This window comes from Corvus cornix, chromosome Z (genome assembly GCF_000738735.6).
Source record: "Corvus cornix cornix isolate S_Up_H32 chromosome Z, ASM73873v5, whole genome shotgun sequence".
Taxonomy (NCBI): Eukaryota; Metazoa; Chordata; class Aves; order Passeriformes; family Corvidae; genus Corvus; species Corvus cornix.
This window is the reverse complement of record NC_046357.1, coordinates 1546333-1565838: the sequence shown is the minus strand read 5'-3', so window position 1 is coordinate 1565838 and position 19506 is coordinate 1546333. Positions and strand designations below refer to the sequence as shown.

At 46.6% G+C, this 19506-nt stretch overlaps 1 protein-coding gene across 6 annotated transcripts in view; it reads left to right on the top strand.

Moving 5' to 3' along the window:
* Window positions 1-19506, top strand: part of CTIF (cap binding complex dependent translation initiation factor) — a 149031-nt gene that overhangs the window by 92628 nt on the left and 36897 nt on the right. For 5 of the 6 annotated variants that reach the window (XM_039566815.1, XM_039566810.1, XM_039566813.1 and 2 more), the window contains 2 exons: window positions 12345-12786; window positions 14525-14854. In XM_039566815.1, coding sequence (XP_039422749.1) covers window positions 12345-12786; window positions 14525-14854 — 772 coding nt within the window. The remainder of the gene's footprint in view (window positions 1-12344; window positions 12787-14524; window positions 14855-19506) is intronic. The other variant, XM_039566811.1, reaches the window with a different exon arrangement.

Here is a 19506-nt window from a genome sequence, read left to right as displayed (position 1 = left end):
TGGAAAACAGCAATACTAGCATCTAGTGTTTAGAATGTAACGATGCAAGAAACTCCTCTAAGAGAGTGAAAGCACCTAAGCAGAGATGTTAAAATAATAAGTGCAGTTCTGCTTCACATTTAGAAACTTTGAACCAGTGATGAACGACAGGTCATGTTTTCAGGAGCAACTGCACTAAGGGTGCATCTCAGACAGGAATCATAGAATGGTTCAGGTTGGAAGGAACCTTGAAAATTATCTCATTCCACCCCTCTGCCATGGGCAGGGACACCTTCCACGGTCCCAGGGTGCTCCAAGCCCCATCCAGCCTGGCCTTGGACACTTCCAGGGATGGGGCAGCCACAGCTTCTCTGGGCACCCTATGCCAGGGCCTCACCACCCTTACAGTCAATAATTTCTTCCTAAAACCAAATTTAAATATCTTCTCCTTTAGTTTAAAACCATTCCCCCTGGTTCTATTAGTATAATATGTCAAAATGGAAGGATCCCACAAGGATCATCAAGTCCCAACTCCCTGCTTCTCACAGTACTACCTGAAACTAAACCACATGACTAAGAAAGCTGTGCCAGCTGAAGCTGAGCCTCCTCGAGAACAAGATGAAGAGCTCCTGATTGCAATGCTGGTCCTTCGTGATGAGACTCCTCAGGGACTTAAGCCTTCATAGTCACGACAATCCCAGCAGTGGGTGCTTGCCCTGCCTGCCCGAGCAGAGCTGGCCGTGGCAGGGCCCCAGCCAAGGGGTTGGCAGAAGGCAGTTTAGAGACAGATCATCATTTTGGTTCAATTTTCTGCAGAGAGACAGATCATCATTTTGGTTTGATTTTCTGCAGCGTCGCTGGGAGTTATTACACTAAATTAATTCTCCAGGCTGCAGGTCCCCAGAGGACAACACCACCCTAGCAATTTGTTCCTAGCAGGGCTCAGCTGGGTGATCACGTTAGCGTGGCCTAATGAATTACGGCGCGCGAGCAGGGTGGATGTAATTGTCCACGTGTGCTGCTGGCTGTGCCTGCCACCCCCTTCCTGCTGGGACATCACTCCCCTTATCTTGTGGTTGCCATGCTATCCTGCATTAGCAGAGTTTGTAACTTGCAGTTAGATGTGCTGTTGGTGTCTGGAGCTGGACAGAAAGGCCATAAGAGCAAGAGGAGAGAGAGGTGTGATGGGTCACACAAGCCCACCTGGCTTGGTCACCAGCAGGAAGAGGATGAGAGGAACAGGGCACGCATGCACTGCTGCTTCCCAGCAGTGCTTTCCTCTTCTTAATGGAGATGATCTCAACTTGATGATCTTAAGGTTTCTTTCCCCGTAAGTACTGAATGGCTGCAATAAAGTCACTACAGAGCCTTCCCAAGGCTGAACAGCCCCCAACTCTCTCAGCCTTTCCTCATAGGAGAGATGCTCCAGAAACCTCTGAGGAATTTTTGGTCCTCCACCTGGGTCATCTTCACAGAATCACAGAATGGTTTGGATTGGAAGGGACTTTAAAGATCATCCCATTCCACCCCCTGCCATGGACAGGGACACTTTCCACTATCCCAGGCTGCTCCAAGCCCCATCCAGCCTGGCCTTGGGCACTGCCAGGGATCCAGGGGCAGCCACAGCTTCTCTGGGCAACCTGTGCCAGGGCCTCCCCATCTTCACAGGAAGAATTTCTTCCTAACATCTAATCTAAATCTTCCCTTTTTAAATTTAAAACCATTACCCCTTGTCCTGTCACTACCTGCCTGTGTAAAAAGTCATTCTAGTTTTTATAAGCCCTCTTTAACTACTGGAAGGCAGCAGTGAGGTTTCCCTGGACCCTTCTCTTATGCAGGTGAATATCCTCAGTTTTCCCAACCTGTCTCCAGAGCAGAGGGGTTCCAGCCCTCAGAGCATCTCTGTGGCCTCTTCTGGAATCGCTCCAGCAGGTCCATGTCTTTGGTATTGCTTGTATTGGTGTTGCTTTGGTAGCTGATTGTGTGATTTATTTATTTTTACCCAACATGTGAGGAAAGTCTTTGTTATGTGTGCAAGCATGGGGTGTTCTTGGGTCAGTCAGGTGTAGGATGGGTGACAGGGAGAGAATGCAAGAGCCACTCCCAGGCTACAGCCACAGAGATGGACAACAAAACACCTCCAACCCCAAAGTGCTTTATGCTAGAGGACTGCTCTCAGCATCTCCCCTTTGCCTGTGAGGAAGCTGAGCTGGAAAGGTGGAAGGAGTCTGTAGTTGGACCTTCCCCCACCGCAGACCTTGCAGTGAACCTGTGGCCACCAGATCCTCCTGTGTGTGAGCCCTGCCACCCCTGAGCTTGCCGTGCGGGGCTGCTCCCTCAGTGTCACACGGTGCAAAACACGGCTGACTACGTGATGCTATTTCAGCCTGCCAGAATTGAGGGAAGGAAATACAGCGGCAGGTTCCTCTGCACTAGGAAACCGATCTGTTGTTGAAATGGCTTTCTCCTTGGTGGAGTGTTTCCGGCATGGCTCCTCGGCACTGGAAATGGCTTTATCCATCTACACCTTGTTTTCCAGGCTGAGTTCATGGAGGTGTTGTCAGCAGCTGGTTGCTGGAGCGAATATGAAGTGAAATAACTTGTTTCTTTCTCATGCTTTCCATCCTCAAATGTAAATGTGCCACTGCCTTGGAGTGAGCACCCAGGGCTTCCTGCTGCCAAATTGCTCCCCAAAGTATCTGGCAACTGAGCTCAGAGATAAGGGCAAGCACAAGTTGATACTCTCAGTGGGTATAAATAAAAAGCTTTATGGCACCTGCTGTCTCACACAATGTCATTCAGTGAGACCTGGCCCATTTGAAGAAGCCCAGCAACACTTCAGTGGTGTGGTTACAGGGTTTGTGTGGTGACTTCCAGTTTTTGGCCATGGTAAGTAGTCACCCTCAGCAAAAGAGTGTCTTCCACCCATTCTTCTCCCTGCAAACCCACGCTAGGGACATTGGCCACAGAGACCTGGGAGGGACTAACAAGCTGAAGCTCTGCAGGGCCTCCTGGCATGGCTAGTGTGTGAAGAAGTTGCCAGCTTAAGTTGTTTGGGCTCTTATTGCAGAAACAATATTTCTGTCTGACCCCAGTTAGCAACTGATGTTTGCAAAATAAAGAAGTCAAGGCACTGGAAATACTTTCCATTCCAGCTCTTGTCTCAGCCCAAAATATTAGTATTAAAAATATTGCATCTATTATATGCCGCTAATATCTCTGCTGGCACATAAATCACCCAGGGATTTTTCATCTCCATATTAAAAAAAAAAAAGTTAACTGTGCTCTATTTTTGGGTATTTGTTAACTGTTTTGTTTCCATTTATTCCTACTACAGCCACAGCAGTCTGTCTCCAAGGGACCATCTGTGGGAAAGAGAGTCCCTGGGTTGATTGGGAAGGTGTCGGGGTCATTGACAGGCATGAAGGCGCTGAGTCTCTGCTCTTTCTCTGATAATGTCTTTATTTAGCATGACAGCCTCCAGGGCACGAGTGGACAACAGGCTTCTTTCTTTCCTTTAAACTAACATTGCTGCAGCCATTCCCAGCATTGTGCAGATGCTGTGGATCTTCCTGATTTCCTGATTAAAGCTGGGGGTGCGGGTCCCCAAGCAGCAAGGGCCAACAGCTACATGACATCGGAGCTGCAGAAGGTGGCCCAGCTCTGTGCCTGCCCCCAGGCAGTGTGTTCCCATCCCAACTGACAAGTGAAAACTCATCCAAGACAAATTAAATTTTAGGAGTGAATCAGATCCTGGCACAGCTCAGCAATTCAGTGGGAGTGTTAGGGGTAGCATGAGAGAGGAGGCAGGAATGGGGTCAGGAGCAGACAACTCCTCTTGTTGAAGATGACCCTGCCCATTGCGGAGGGGGTTGCCTAAATGACCTGTAAAAGGCCCCTTCCAACTCAAACCATCTATAATTCTATGAACTCTTCTTTTGACAGTGGAACAGAGTTAGGTAAACATTCAGGAAATGGCTTAGGATTGTCACTGGGTTGCAATAAATCAATTTCCAGATCAATCCTGCCTCCCAAAGCTCTACACTGAATGCTAGAGCCTGCTGCATCTCTTTTAAAGAATTTTATATTACGTGTTTGATAAAGGCTTCTGGCACACCTAAGTCCAAAGCACCTCTGCAGCTTGAGTTGGTGTTTTACTGGATCCCTGTGTCGGAAGTAATTGCTTGCCATTGACTTTGGGTCATCTCATATGTCTGGACAGCTGTCAGGAGATCCTGTCAAATCTTGCCTTAGCTCCTACAGGAAAGACATTTATTTCTTCACTAGAAAGCACTGGTATAAATAGGATATGGAAAAAAAAACCCTAGGATGTCTCCTTGCTGCAGGTCAAAGAGGCACAGGGGTCTAAAGGAAGACAGCTGACCACAAAGGCAGCAGGTGGGGGCTCGTTGTACTATTTAGGATGTGTCTTGGGGGGAACGGGACCATGGAGGCATGGTGGTGGGCTGTGTCTGTGCATCTTGGCATGGGTTTAAAGTTTATATCTCTTGGAGGATTATCAGATCTCGGGTTAACTGATCAGCCTGGGTGTATTTTTAAAGGAGGCAGCCTGGAGTCTGAAGTATAAGCTCTTTTATTGCAAAGTAGTAAAAGATTATTCCATATTCATTCAAGCCACATTCTTACCAGTAGCCCAGGATCCGTTTGTGTTTGGGAAACATTGTGTACTGTGGTCGTGTCTTAGTTTAAACTATTTTGTCTAAACTGGACTCAGTTCCTTGTCACTGTGTTTTCCAATGGATTTTATGTAATTCTTGCAATCTTGTTTACAGTATGCTGAGAATCCAACAACATAATTCCAAGTAATGTAGTTTACAAAGAGAACCATTTCCAAGTGATTTCTACATGAAATCACAGCAGTGATTTCTACACCAGTCTGGGCAGTCAGCCTTGAAGTCCAGGGGGTGCCTTCCTAGCTGGTTGCCCACTCTGTGCAGCAAGGGCCTCTATCTCGACATCCCTCATGATTTGTGGGAGATCCAGCAAAGCATTAAAAGAGCTGTTTCAGAGCTATCTCACATGCCATCTGTACTTGGGATGTCTTTCCCAAGCTGGTGTTGCAAAACAGCTTCTTAAATTCCTCCTGAAGATTCATTTCCATGAAGCTTAGAAGAAAATAGCTGACTCAGGCAGCCTGTGCGGCCAAGCATTGCAGAGTGTGAGGGCTGTCCCTGGCTTCAGCAGCAGTCAACTTTGCTTTTTGGTGCTTTTGAGTCCATCTTGAGGGGTGTTGTGCCATGTCCCCTCAGCCCAGCAGCGCTGTCTCTGCTGCTACAGCACAGTCTGCTGGCTGGGCATTTGCCTGGTGGTCCTGTGGAGGGGGTGGGAGAAGTTCGTCATTCATCCGTTTGCTTCAGAGTCAGTGGGAATTTTGGATGTAAAGACAAAAGATCACACTGATAGAATAGCTCGGGTTCGAAGGTACCTTTAAAGCTCATCCAGTCCCATCCCCTGCCATGGTTAGGGTCATCTTCCACTAGACCAGAGTAGCTCAGAGCCCTGTCCAACCTGGCCTTGAATGTTTCTAGGGATAGGGTGTCCACCACCTCTCTGAGCAACCTGTGCTGGTGTTTTACAACCCTCACTGTGAAAATCATTTGCTACCATGTTGGTTTATAGTGAGTCTAATTATGCTCTAGAGGACCAAATGAAATCATCTCTAGCAAACAAAGGCAGATGTGGTGTCCAGGCCCAAAGGAAGGTTTGTCAGCAGTGACTGTACCTCAGGACCAAGGTGGTGACAAAGGGAGCTGTACCCATGTAGGCAGCTCACATGAAGGTTTCCTAGTGCTTTTCACAGCAGCTAGAGACTCTGAGCCTCATCACAAACATCTCTCCCCTCACAGGGTTGTTTTGGTTGGCTGTGCTTGTCCTCTGGTGTTCATTGTATGTTTGCAAAGATGCGTACATGTAAGACTTAAAGCATGCACTTCATCTCAGCTGTTCAAAGATGGTTTTAAATCTTGATCACCATCATTTTGACAGGCGGACTTTCTATACTTCCAAGATGCCGTATCTGTCCAGATGATATGGGCTTAGTCTAGCAGCTGGGGTGGTCTTTACCCTTGGTGACAGAAAGGCATGAAAGAAGTGTGAATAATTTCATTTTTGTTTTCAGGAGTGAACATGACATCTTGTTCCCTTCTCATCTGAGAAAAATGCAAACAAAAATGAAACTGGAGCCAAGTGAAACCAGTTTGAGAGAGAAAGCCAAAGGGAAAACACAACACAAATCCTGTGTTCTTCATCCTTGGAGCTGGTGGTTATTGCTTTCTGTGGGGTTTTGAGGTTTTTGGTTAAATTGTGTGGAACTGTCAAGCTTATTTGAGTATTTCCCACTCTCAGCCACAGCAGGGATAGAATATGGCTGGGGCTGGGCGTGATGCTCCCTGATCAAAGCAGCACTGAGTTATCATTATCCATGCACACGAAACATCAGAGTGCCTTTGGTGGAGGTAGGCTTGCTGAAGAATGCTTCAGGGGGAAGTCAGGCCTCTAGAATAGAAATTCATACCTTTTCCTCATTATATTAATAACAATATTCCCCAGACCTCTTGGGACCAGTTTTAGATGCTATAAAATTCCACCAGGTCCTAACTGGGATCCTTCAGTCCCTGCAGTTTGGGCCACAACATCTCTTAAATGCTCAAAGCCAGTGATGATGGGTGTTTCTGACCACAGCAGTACTGCCATGCCCAAACCCCTTCAGCAGTGCCTGCTTCAGGGTACCAGTCCAATTGTTTGTGGTCTGGCTGGAATATGCTTAGTTCAGAAAGACTGGGCCTGGAGAAATGGGTTTGTTCAGGGAATGTTTCAGAGGATTTTGCTCCTTCTTGCCTTCTCCCTCTTCAGGCTGAGTTTCCTGGGCAGCTAGCTAGTACAGCTGGGAAAAACCCATGTTCTAAATTGAGAATTTTACTCTTTCGGTGGTGACTCTAAGAGGGTTTCTTTTTAATTTCCCTCCCTCAATGGAAAATTGTGTTGGGATTTTCAGAAAGAAGGTGAGAGAGGTGGCCTGTCATCCCACAGAGCCAGCCCCACCAGTCCTCCATTTGCAGGAACAGCTGCTGTTTTCCTTGGGGACGTTATGCTCCCCCAGCTTTGAGGGGTATCAGGGATAAGAGGGACCTGGACTTGTCATGGGAATGGAAGGTCCCACAGACTCTGTTTCTGCTGATCCTGGAAGTGTTCCAGGCCAGGTTGGATGGGGCTTGGAGCACCCTAATGTAGTGGAAGGTGTCCCTGCCCGTGACAGGGAGGTGGTACTGAATGATCTTTAAAGTCCCTTCCGAACAAAACCATTCTGTGATTCTGTGATCTTAATCCATCCCTTGCCACAACAGTTGCTAACTAGCTGCAGGCATGTTAATAGCAAAGCTGATCATGAGATACTTCCAAGACTTAGCATTATACTCCTCACACAGAGATGAGACCGTGTCCAGGCAGATGAAAGGGTGCAGAGAAACTTACTGGCTGTCAAATGCAGTGAGGAAGGTGTTCATTCAAGCACCAGAAGGGTGCAGGTGATGGAGAAGGTTTTACCTTGGTACCACTCTTCATTCTCAATCTCTTGCCTGAGCGTCTGCAAGTCCACATTAGTTGTTAATTACTGGGTGGCCCTGGCTATGCCCACCAGGTATTGTGCTCCGCACAAAAGCAGGAGTAAATCAGAATTTCTGCTCTGCAAGGAGCTTATCGTGTCCTGGAGGGTTTGTGCCATGGGGAAGTCCGCTGGGATTGAGGGCAAGTGTCCAGGCAGGTTTTCCAAAGGCAGGAACCAGCATGTGTGGAGACTGGATCCCTGAGTCCCACGATGGGATTTCAGTCTGTTTGGTTGTACAAGGTGCTCTGCGTTGTGGGGTAAATGTCTCAAATGCCACAGGAGATGTATAGAATCTCAGAATTATTTAGGTGGGAAAAGACCTCTTAGGTCATCAAGTCTGGCAATTCCCCCAGCACTTCCAAAGCCACCACTGCCCCATGTCCCCAGGTGCCACATCCACACAGCTTTTAAATCCCTCCAGGGATGGGGACACCACCACTGCCCTGGGCAGCTGTGCCAGGGCGTGACATCCCTTTCAGTTAAGGAGTTTTCCCAGTGTTGAATCTAAACCTCGCCTGGCACAGCTTGAGACCATTTCCTCTTGTCCTGTCACTGTTCCCTTAGAAAAGAGCCAGACCCCCACCTAGCTGCATTCTCCTGTCAGAGGCAGAAGGTCCCCCCTGAACCTCCTTTTCTCCAGGCTGAACCGCCCAAGCTCCTTCAGCTGCCCCTCATGGGACCAGTGGCTCTAATGTAACTCCTCACCTCTCAGTGTTTGTAGGAATTGCTTACCCAAATCTCTGTGCAGCCACCAGGAGAATGCAGCCCCGCATTGTCCTCCAGCCTCCCCACATGGCAGATGAATGGTGGGGGCTCTCAAAAGACTCATCTCGCTCGTGGGGATATGGTCTAGGCTGACAGGACAGAGCAACTGTGCTTCAGACCACAGCTGTCCACGTGTCTAGAGTTATTTTCCCCAGACTTGTGCCTTCCTGCTCCTTTCGTTAGGAGCAAACAATGTAGTAAAAACTTGCAGGAATCATGTATTTCTGAGCACGTAGGCTGGTAATCACCAAGACAGCTGAAGCCTTAGATTTGTTTTGCGTAGGATTCTCCAACAGAACAGACATTTGTCAGATCTAAATTCTGTTGAAAGGTATCTCATTTAGTTAGTTAAATAAAAAAATGGGTGGAGAAACAATAGCAGAAGCAGTACTATCCTATTTCCAGCTTGGCAACCCTGACTGTCTCCCCTTGGTTTTTAGTACTTTTGCAATTTCTTTGTGACTCTCAGCATCTCTTTAGTTTCCATGTTGTCCGATGGCCAAATCCCACTGAAGTCAGGGGGAGTTTTGTAATGAATTGGAATTTGGCCTTTGAAGTGAAAATAGTTATTTAATGTTAAATGGAGTCAAGAGATAAGAAACCATTGTACTGTCCAGATGCTTTTTCTTGTAGCTGAATTATGGTTCCCTGCAAGGCACTGCATCCTTACGGCTCAGGATGAGCAGAGGGGGACAGAGGAGGGATTTCCCAGTAACTGAAGCATTTTTCTGGGGTGAATTCTTGCTTTTCTTTGAGGTGTCACTGTGTGGTTCAAGCTTCAGCTCTTCCTCCCTTCAGCATCTCAGACCTAAAAGCCTAGGTTGGGAAGTGCCTTTAGGTCCTACTATAGCCTGGTTCCCTGGGCTTGGCACATCACCCCAAGGCACCATCTTGGGTCATCACCTCAAGCTGCCACAGTGCTGCCCTTGAACAAGCACAAGGTTGTTTCCACCAACAACCCACAGTGGGAGCGGCGGGATGCCCATGTCCCCATTTTGTCTCTTCCCGGGACGCTCTGTGTCCCCAGCACCTTGGTCACACCTGAGAGCAGGGATGGGTCATCCCAACTTCTCAGGCTTTGAGATACTCTGCAGTCAAGAAAGTTTTGAGATCTGAGCCCTGTTCTCCCTGCTTTGGCTCTTCCTCTCTGCAGATCCTGTTTCTTCTTGGCTTTTCTTCTTCGCTGGGGTGTTGGGAAGATACAAGCACACAACGCGTCTTTTCCTGAATGCTGGATGATTGTCTAGACCCCAACTGCTGCCAAGTCACAGACATTGCTCCTTTTTTGACATTCTCCTTCCTTTGCCTTTTATTTCTTTCAAATTTTTCCCCCAAACTTTTTTAACTCTGGTGTTTTCCACCCTGTGATTAGTGACTGCAGAGCTTTGGTCTGTGTTTGCTCTGCCCCTTGCCATGGGAACATCACCTTTTAGCTGTCCTGTAGAGGAACAGGGTTGCATGTTCTCCCCCATCCTATTGCAACAGCCTCAAAATGAACAATCTTGCACATTCCACATTGGCTTAACTGGGGTTTTTTAAAATCTTAAACCTTTTTTTCATTCATAGCCCTTAAACATAAAGGGTTTGGTTTATACTATCATTATGTCTTCAGAAAAAAAACTGTTCCTGCATGCATTTCTTGCAGGAATTTACAGCCAAGTTTGGTTCCCAGCTCATTTCCAGGCATTTTCCCTTGCTTCTGAAACTACAGCTGTGTCTTTGTGCAACTTTTGTAATTTCTGTGCAATATTTACAAATTAAATAAAGTAGCAGGCTGACTGGCTTATAACCTGAGACTTGAAGTGCAACCAAACAGTTAAACTGTTAAAATGTCTGAGAGAAGAGCAAAACCACAGAAAGCAAAACTCTTGCACTCTTAGGCCTATGATGGCTTAGTACCAGATAAGGTTTTTAACTAACTTTTATTTTGACATTCCCCTTTTAATAAGCATTGCTCTTTACAAAGTGGTTTATGTGATTGCGTTACTGAGAGGAAACAAAGAAATGCCAGGAAAACTTGATGTGGAGGATCTGTACTCATAAAATGCTTGTAGGCTCCAGCAAACAGGAAAGCTTTTCCCATCTCCTTTTTCTTTTTTTTTTTTTCCTTTTTTTTTTTTTTTTTTTTTTAATTCCCTGCCATTCAGTTTGCAAGGAAAAAAAAAAAAAGAAACAAAACCAAAAAACCACACACTGAATATCTCAGAAAACCAGATCTGGTGGTCTGAGAGTAAATTCCTTCCAGTGCCACGAACAAGCCTCTTCGTCCTGTGTTTGCTAAATGCGAGCCCTTGCTCTTTATGGTTAAAAGCCAGTTGGCCTTGGAAAATAGGTTTTGACTCCTGGGGGTGCCAAGGATTACAGATTCCGTGGACAGATGGCTTTGGCAGGCAGGGCTGGAGACTGCTGACCATTGAAATGTATTTGTGAATGGCTGCTTCCTTCATTTGAGCGCCCTTAGCTGTGCAGTGCCAATGGTGAAAACAAAACTAATAGCTGTGGGATGGGTTTAAAGTAAATGCTGCTATTTATCCAAATTGGGGTGGGGGTTTGTAATAAGGCGTGAGGCTGAGCAGGGATTTTATCATGCCTAAAAAACCATTACGGATGCAAACCACTGTGGTCACCACAGCGCTCACAGTTACTTCTCTGTTTTTGGGGCTGGTACTGGGGAGATGTCCTGTGCCATCCTCAAGCACTGCTCCCAACAGCCTTGTAAAGAGCCAGGCATTAAAGCATCCCACGGGCTCTCAGAGCCAAGACCAGTATCAAAGAGGCAGCAGGCAGAGAGCCATGCTCAGGGTAACCCTGGTGGAGACCCAGCCCTCATGAAGACAGCCAGTGCCAGGACCATCTCCATCTTAGCTGCATCCTGGATGATGGCGTTCCGGCTCTGCCTTCTCCACTGGGGACAGCCACGCTGCAGTCTGTTTGGAAATCTGAGATGCCTGAGACTGCCAAAGCATTTCTTCCATTCAACTCTTGTTTTTTTGGGGATTTGCCATCTCGGCTACCGCTTACGGCCAGCACTCAGGGGCTTGCTCACTCTTTCTGAGATGTCGTAGTCTCTCGAATAAACCCTTTGCTCCTCTTCTTTGTGGCTGTTGGATTTCCATGTTATCTGTTTGGAGCTCTGTACACATAGTCCTCTCTCTGGAGGTTGTGGTCCTGGCTCTCCCTGCTGCCAGAGCCAAGTATGGTCCTCTTTTCATGCATGTGTGTGTCCTGTCCTGGTGTAGCAATGCTGAAGGATGTGTATAAAATAAGGCCAAACAAAACCATTTGGTGTGGGCAGATTACCAGTTTACTTGATGGCTTGTATTTTAGTTAATTTTTTTCCACTTAGGAATTCCTGATACACTTAAAATGGCTCGCTGCAAACCCATGCAGTAGTGTGCCATGTTGGCAGGCAAGAGGAGAAAGTGATGCTGTAGGCCAGGTGTATCAGGAGCTCTAAAGCCTTCAGAAAAAAAAAATCTCCTGGTATTTCTTGCCTGCCTGACTTCCTGCTGCTGTTTTTCCTGGTTAGTGTGGAACTAACTCAGAAACCTGGGAGAATTTAACACAGAAACCCAGGAGAATTTTTCCTGGGAACCAAAGTCATGTTATCCAACTTGACAAGAACTTCCAGCTGAAATATGACTGTCACAGAAAGAGATAGAGGCATGAGCTGGTACTCAGTTGTCAGATGACAAGAAACTGCCTCCCCTTTTGTGGTCCCCTGCCAAGGGTCAGGCTGTTTGGCGGGACAGATGTGTTGGCCCAACAGAGCCACGAAGAAATGGGTGAACTTTCTTTGACTGTTGTAATTTTTTTTTTTTTTAATTCCCTGCCATTCAGTTTGCAAAATAAAAAAGAAAATACAAACAAAAAAAAAACCCGAAACCAAAAAACCTGTTTGGTTTCCAGCTAATAGGAGTTAAAATCGATTTTCTGAGGCTACCTGGATTTTCAATGACTTTCTTTGACTTTCCAGGCGACAGCAGAGACTCCCCAGTGGGAACAAGTCTCAGCAGCACGCGGATCATCAGCAGGGTGGCACCAAGCATAACAGGGACCACCAGAAACTCTACCAAGGAGGCCAGGCCCCTCACTCCTCGGGCAGGACAGGCCACCACGGCTACAGCCAGAACCGGAGATGGCACCACAACCAGAAGCACTCGCCCAACGACAAAGAAACGCACAGAAACGCCAAAGAGACTGAGAATTTGAAAATCGAGGACAGCTCCGCGTGCACGGTGCCCGTGCCCGTGGAGGCGCCCCGAGGCCCCGAGGCCGTGGAGAAGCAGTCCCAGCAGTACATCCCCGAGCCGGAGACCAAGCGGAAAGACAGCGTCCACGAGCGCGTTGGGGACAGACCCAAGATCAATTTGCTTCAGTCTTCTAAAGACAGGCTGAGGAGGAGACTAAAAGAAAAGGTATTAGTCCTTGGGGAAACGTTGAGTTTCTCTTTTTCTGAGAGTCTGCCTGTTGGCCATTTTCCATACAAAGGGTGGGGTGGGCTCAAAGGACCTTACCATCAAGGCTCCCAATTTACCTTAATCCCCCAGTGTCAGCACTTCTCTTGAGGTGTCTTTGTGCTCCTTCAGGAGGCCTTTTATTGACAGAATTGAGGCTCTGAGTTGGACTTCTTGGTTGAGGTTGCTACCAGCTTGAGTTCTCCAAGGACTGGGAGCTCTCCCCTTTTCCATGGGGAAAGGCTGGTGCACACATGAGCTTCCTCCTGGTGTGAAGAGCTCAGTGACTTCGCTAAAAAACATCTAAAAAAGGCAGTTTGTCTCTCTGCAACTACAGAGCTAAATCCCTAAACTCTACAAAGCTAAACTTTGACTCTTGAGTGCTGAATAGTTGGACTCCACTGCTTTAAAGCTGATATCCATTTATCTCTGCAATGAATTGAAATGCCCTTATCTCCCCCTTTCCTTCCAACAACCCAACAATAACAAAAGTATGCATGCAAGTGACGGAGGAGAAATCCTTTCTGGAAACAATATTCAGCCACAGATTTCTGAGGAATTTGGAGATGATATCTCTATTTGCCCCCTGTGAAACTCAGATTCTTTCTGCTGAGATTCTTTTGTCAGACTGTAAAAAGCATCCATGGGGTTATCTCTAATGAGATTTCCAAAATACAGAGCAAAAATAACCTGAACATATACAATTCCATGGGAGTGCATGTTGGAAATGTATACCTTTGAATGCATGAGCATTTACTATTTCTGGTAGTGGCATGAGGGGGAGTAAGAGATTTTGTTAGTTATTTTTATGTTCTTTAAAGCAATGGGAGCATAGTAGAGACTTCCAGAGTATTAGTTTTAATGCTTGTCTCAAAAATTTAGAGTCTTGTAAGAATAAAAGTCACATCAGCACCCACTCTTGGGTGGGTGTTGTCAACACAACCAGCCTCCTGATGGAAGGCTTGGACAACTCTCAGCTGCTGTTTGGGGTTGGGTTGTCCAAAAAACTGCTATAGGTTTGTACTGTATAGTACATTATAAGATTGAGGTGGAGGGGTAGAAGGGAGCAGAGCCGAACAAGGAGGATGCATGCCTGACACTGGGGAAAAAGGGGCAAATGCTTAATAAAACGTTGAAAAGAAGCAGTAATTTCTGTGGTAATGATGGGAAGTGGAAAGTGTAAGAGGCAAGAGATGGAAAAGTCAAGAGTCTTTTGAATGCTGGGATCATGTAACTTCTTTGATCTCAATTTACATTGTTAAATATATATTATAAAGTAGATATTTTTGTGGGACTGTTGTCTGAGCATTTTGCAAACAACAGTGCACTTTCTAAAGAGAGGCAAAAAAATGTCCATCATCACGATGCCACAGACACCAGAAAAACTGGTCCAGGATGCCAAAGGCAATTGAGGTGGTCAGACTTTGGCATCCTGGCTCAGGACACTCAAGGACATCTTCTCCCTGAGCTGGGGGGTAGGACTTTGGGATTAAGTGTGTGGAAAATGGAGGAAGGGGACATTTCTGGGGCAGGATGCATGCGCTTGTGCTTTCCAATGCTGAGATTATACTACTGTGTCACTAAAAGATGCTCTGTCTTTTCTCTCTCTCTTTCTGTTTATGTCCTCCCAATCCCCTTTCCCCTTTGCTGTTTGCGCAAGGACATGGGCTGATATATCTGTTTTTTCCTTGTGTAACAGACGCCTTGTCTTTCCCTTTTCACGGACCAGGACGAAGTCACAGTGGAAACCACTGACCCTGAAAAGAATAAAATGGACAAATTAATTGAAATTCTCAACAGCATGAGAAACAACAGCAGTGACGTTGACTCCAAGCTTACCACCTTCATGGAGGAGGCCCAGAACTCCACCAACTCTGAGGAGATGCTGGGGGAGATAGTCAAGACCATCTACCAGAAAGCGGTGACAGACCGCAGCTTTGCTTCCACAGCAGCCAAGCTCTGTGACAAAATGGCCCTCTTCATGGTGGAAGGAACCAAATTCCGGAGTCTGCTCCTCAACATGTTGCAGGTAATAAGATAAAGTTGTTTGTTCAGATGCCTGTAGCATCACCTCACTTAGTTTTACTGTATGCTTGGAGCTGAGCTGTTACCAAATTCCTTTTGAACCCAGGTTATGAGTTCGTGGTGTGTACCTCCTATTTTGTCTGTGCACATCTTTAATGGTTACCATAGATAATGTGACACTGAGGGCATTATCAAGGTACTCTTCATTCTTATTTCATGAGCTCTACATGGAATTGTGACATCTCACACCAGGGCCTGTCTGTGTAATGAGTCAGTTGCTTGCGGCAGCATCCCCGTGGCATGAAAAGAAATTAACTGGGAGGGTCTTTCAGTGTAGGCTGTTAGAGTGGAGGGTCCATCTCAGCACCAGCGACACCAAGACAAGTCCCTGATGGTCTTAGACACCGAGATGGTCCCTGAGCAGGCTTTTGGCTGCATCACCTGGCGGAAGGGCTTGCTCCTGGTTTCTGATTTCAAACAAAACTGAGATAATTGTGTATTTTCTCATTATTCTGGGTGACTTATTTATTGGTATGTGGAGAACTGGTTGGTTGTTCTGCTCCAAAACCATCAGTGACAGCAAAGTTGCAGAGGGGATAAAAAAGCAGTGGCTCTGATAACTGGTCTGTGAGGTTAATGGTTGGACTTGGTGGTCTTGGAGATCTTTTCCAGCCTAGGTGATTCTATAACGATGTTGGATGATGAGAAGAAAGGGCTGTCCTCAACTGCCCATGGTCTGCTGAGAGGAGTGTGTGTTACTGCAGTGCCGCCATCAGAGAGGGGGGTTGTTTTCTGGGAAGGTGTCACATGCACCTCCAATTTTCTGCCTCTGGAGACAGAGTTGAAACTACGAATTTCCATCCTTAATTTAGTGTGCATTTCCATTCAGCTGTTCCCTCACACACATCTGTCTGTGGGACATACAGTTCATTTCTCACACGTCATTTCTCTGCTCTCCACACAAGTCTGTTGCTCACTCCACTTTTTGACTCATCTTCTTGTTGTTCTTGTTGCTCTTGTTGGAGATCCTCTCTTGGATGCTGTGCCTGGCTGCCTGTACCTTGAGTTGGCTTTGTGGCAACACAGCAAGCAGGGAAATAAGGAGTAAAATAAGATAGTCAAAATCAGTATCAGATAATTCTGCACAATCACTGGCCCAGCTTTGCTTCTCTCATTGCTCTGGGTGCGTATCAAACCCAGCATCTCTCCCTGTGCCCACTCTCTGCTGCAAAGCCCTTGGGCAGCATACACATCTGCCCATTTCCTGTACCAGGTGGTGATCTTTTCCAGATGAGTATTTCCAAAGGTATTATAAATCAGAATGAGACAAATTGCAGTCAGAATCCGTCCCAGAATTAGCAGCAAGGGGCTGGAGGGAGCTCTAAACCTGCTGTGCATCCTGCTCTTCCCATCGCAGGTCACTCTCGCATCTTCCCATTAGGCTGAGCAATGTAAGAAATCCAGAATAAAGCCCAGGAATGATGGCCAGGGAGCAACAGAGTGCTAGCCCACAGCTGATTCTGATGGCAGTCCTGGGTTTGGGAGGACTCTTCCAGTTTGCTTTACTCTCTTGCCCCAGCATTTCCACTCATGCGAACAGACCCAGTAAACTGGTTTCTTACTGCAGCATCCTGTGCAAGACTGAGTGGCTTCACATTCAGCTCTTCACAGCATGAATGTAGGATAAATAATGTATCTCCTACCTCCAGAGAGACTCAAAGTGCTTTTCAGGAACGTGTTGCCAGTCACAGTGTGATGGGAGCATTGTGGGGAGGAATGAGGTGCAAAGAGCGAGTGGGGTGTGTGGGTGACCGAGTTCATGTGCTGAGGCACAGAGAAATATGCAAAAGGGATTTGTTCAGCCCCAAAGTGCACATCTTTTATAAATGTCTTGGTGGCGCAAAAGGTTACAGATCACTACAGGTCAAAAGCAAAGTGCTGTGTGAAATTAAATAATTTAACATTTCCTTTCTGATAGTAAAGGATTTTGAATTTCTCCAAGCACTGTTTCATTTTCCCAACAAAATAATCAGGTGCAGTCACACAGATTCATAAATACTTCGGTCAAACCCTAAACCAGGAATTTTTTGAGGCATTCAGGCCTGATAGCCCTGCCTGGAGACAGAGCCAGGTATGAGGCACGAAAGAGTCATTGCAGCTGCCTTGGTGTGAAATAAGGAGGTTAATTATCGATATCAATGTGGTATATTGGAATTGATATATGATACATTATCAGTATCAGTAAGGCATATCGATTATTATGTCATGTTATGGAGTAATGTGAATATCCTATTGATGTATGATGTATTAATACATTGATATCAATTATTATATATACACATATATATACACACACATATATATACATATATAAACACACATACATACATACTTATGTTATAATCATATTTTTCTATGACTGACAATATAACATTACCCAGCTACAATCCTGGCCCTTCCACCATCAGATATTTTCCATCAGCCATTTCTAGATAATTTACCATTAATTAAAAAAGAGAAATAAACCTTTCATAAAACGCTTGCTGCAGAGCAGGATTTGTGTCTCTCTAGCACCTTTCAGACTAATCTGATCCCTGGACGTAAGGAGCTCGGCTTGCTGGGCACCGGCGAGCTGGGGAATTACTGTGCCGGGGTGTGATAAATCGGGATCAGCGTGATCCCTCCCCGTGCTGCTGGCGCCTGGGCCTGCACCGCTCGCCCCCCCATCTGCTCCCGGCAGATGCTCATGTTTTGTAGGGGCTTGTTTGTCCCTTTCCCTCAGGACTGCGATGGCAACAGCTCACCCCCACCAGAGCACCTCAGGAATTAGTGCGTGAACCCGCTGAGGTGCCCTGTCAGCGTGGTTGTGCCTAAGGAGAGCATCCCTGTACCTATAGACAGCGTCCCTGTACCGGGCTGGACCTTAAAACAAGCAGCAAGGGGTTTTTTTCCCTGCAAAACAGGCAGTAAACTGTCTTTTTAACCTGGCTCCTCTTCTATTTTCAGCTGTTGACAAGGTGCTCATGTTTAAGGGTTGCACATGTTCACAGCTAATCTCAGAGCACTTGTTTTGATCCCAAAAGAGATGCCAGTGCTGCAGCATGGGAGTGTTGTCACATCATCGCCCTCCCTTCCAGCAGCTCCTCTGAAGAGCTTCCCTACATCCAACATGGTCCACTTCATGCTCTAAGAGGATCCATGACGAAAACTCTGGTTTGAATTTATCCCTCCCTCTGTGTTTTGGTCTAAAATCTTGGCTAAGTCTTGAATTTGAGTGCTGCCAACCTCCCAGAAAAAGAGATGTGGGAAGTGGAGCCGTGGGGTGGACAGCTGGTAGAGCTGCCATGTGGGAGCTTGGCACTGAGGGGGATCATTTGGTGTCTGGGATGTCCATCCCTGGCACAGCTGCCCAAGCAAGTGGTGGAGGCACCATTCCTGCAGGGATTTAAAAGCTGTGTGGATGTGGCACCTGGGAACATGGGTCAGTGGTGGCTTGGGCAGTGCTGAGGGAATGGTTGGACTTGATGATCTTAGAAGGCTTTTCCAACCTAAACAAATCTGTGGTTCTGTGATTTGGGTTTGATTTTCTCCTCATTGAGTTTGGTTTAGTCTTTTGGTAGCAAGAGCAATTTTGAGCTGTGTGAGCCCTTGGGATGGACCTGGGTGAGCTGGGCCCAGGGAGCTTGGATGGCTGGGAACATGAAAGAACATCTTATGGACACATACGCAGTTTCTTCATGCCTCTAGAAATACCTTCTTCATTAATACATTGAAAGTAACTCTCCTGCAAGAGGTTTTTGCTTGTCATAGTTTCACTCACTGGCATGCCCAGGCTTTCTTTTTTTTTTTTTTTCAGTGGGGGGTGTTAAGCAAACCCTTCACATGTAACATAAGTTGGAGTCCTCTGCTGGAACAACCGTGCTCTTTATAGCAGAGCTGTGTCTGCATCTGAGCTATGCAGAGCCAAGTGTATTATTAGAGTGGACATCACTGGGGCTGTAATTGTACACTGCTCCCCTTGGCAACGATGGCCAACAGCACATCAAACAGAAGGCTGATACCTTCTTTTAATAATAATAAAAAAAAAAAACCTAGAAATCACGCAATGAACATCCCAACACAGAGCAGCAGAGCCCACTGGCCTGCAGCCAGAGCCAGAGCCTGGTGCATCCGTGCACGTGGAATTGCCTTGGTGCCAGAGAAGGGCTGGTTCTGCTGGATGCCCTGTGGCGTGCCCTAACCTATACCCCATTTCACACCCTAATGCGTACCCTAAGGCACGCTGCGCTTGATACGTCATAGGATACTGTGGCATACCCTACTGCACACCCTAATGCACCCCAAAATTTACACCCTAATGCATACTCAGTGATGTACCCCAGTGCGTATCCTGTCAGATACCCTGTGGCATTCCCTGGTGAATATCTTGTGGTACAGCCTAATGCATTCCCTATGACATAGCCTATGGTATATCCTAATCCACACCCTCTTACACAGCCTAATGCACTTCCTATGGCATACCCTATGGCATATCCTAAACCTTATTACATACCCTAATGCACTTCTCACGGCATATCCTGTGGTATATCCCAATGCACACCCTATTGCATACCATATTGCATTCCCTGTGGCATACCCTATGGTGTACCCTAGCAC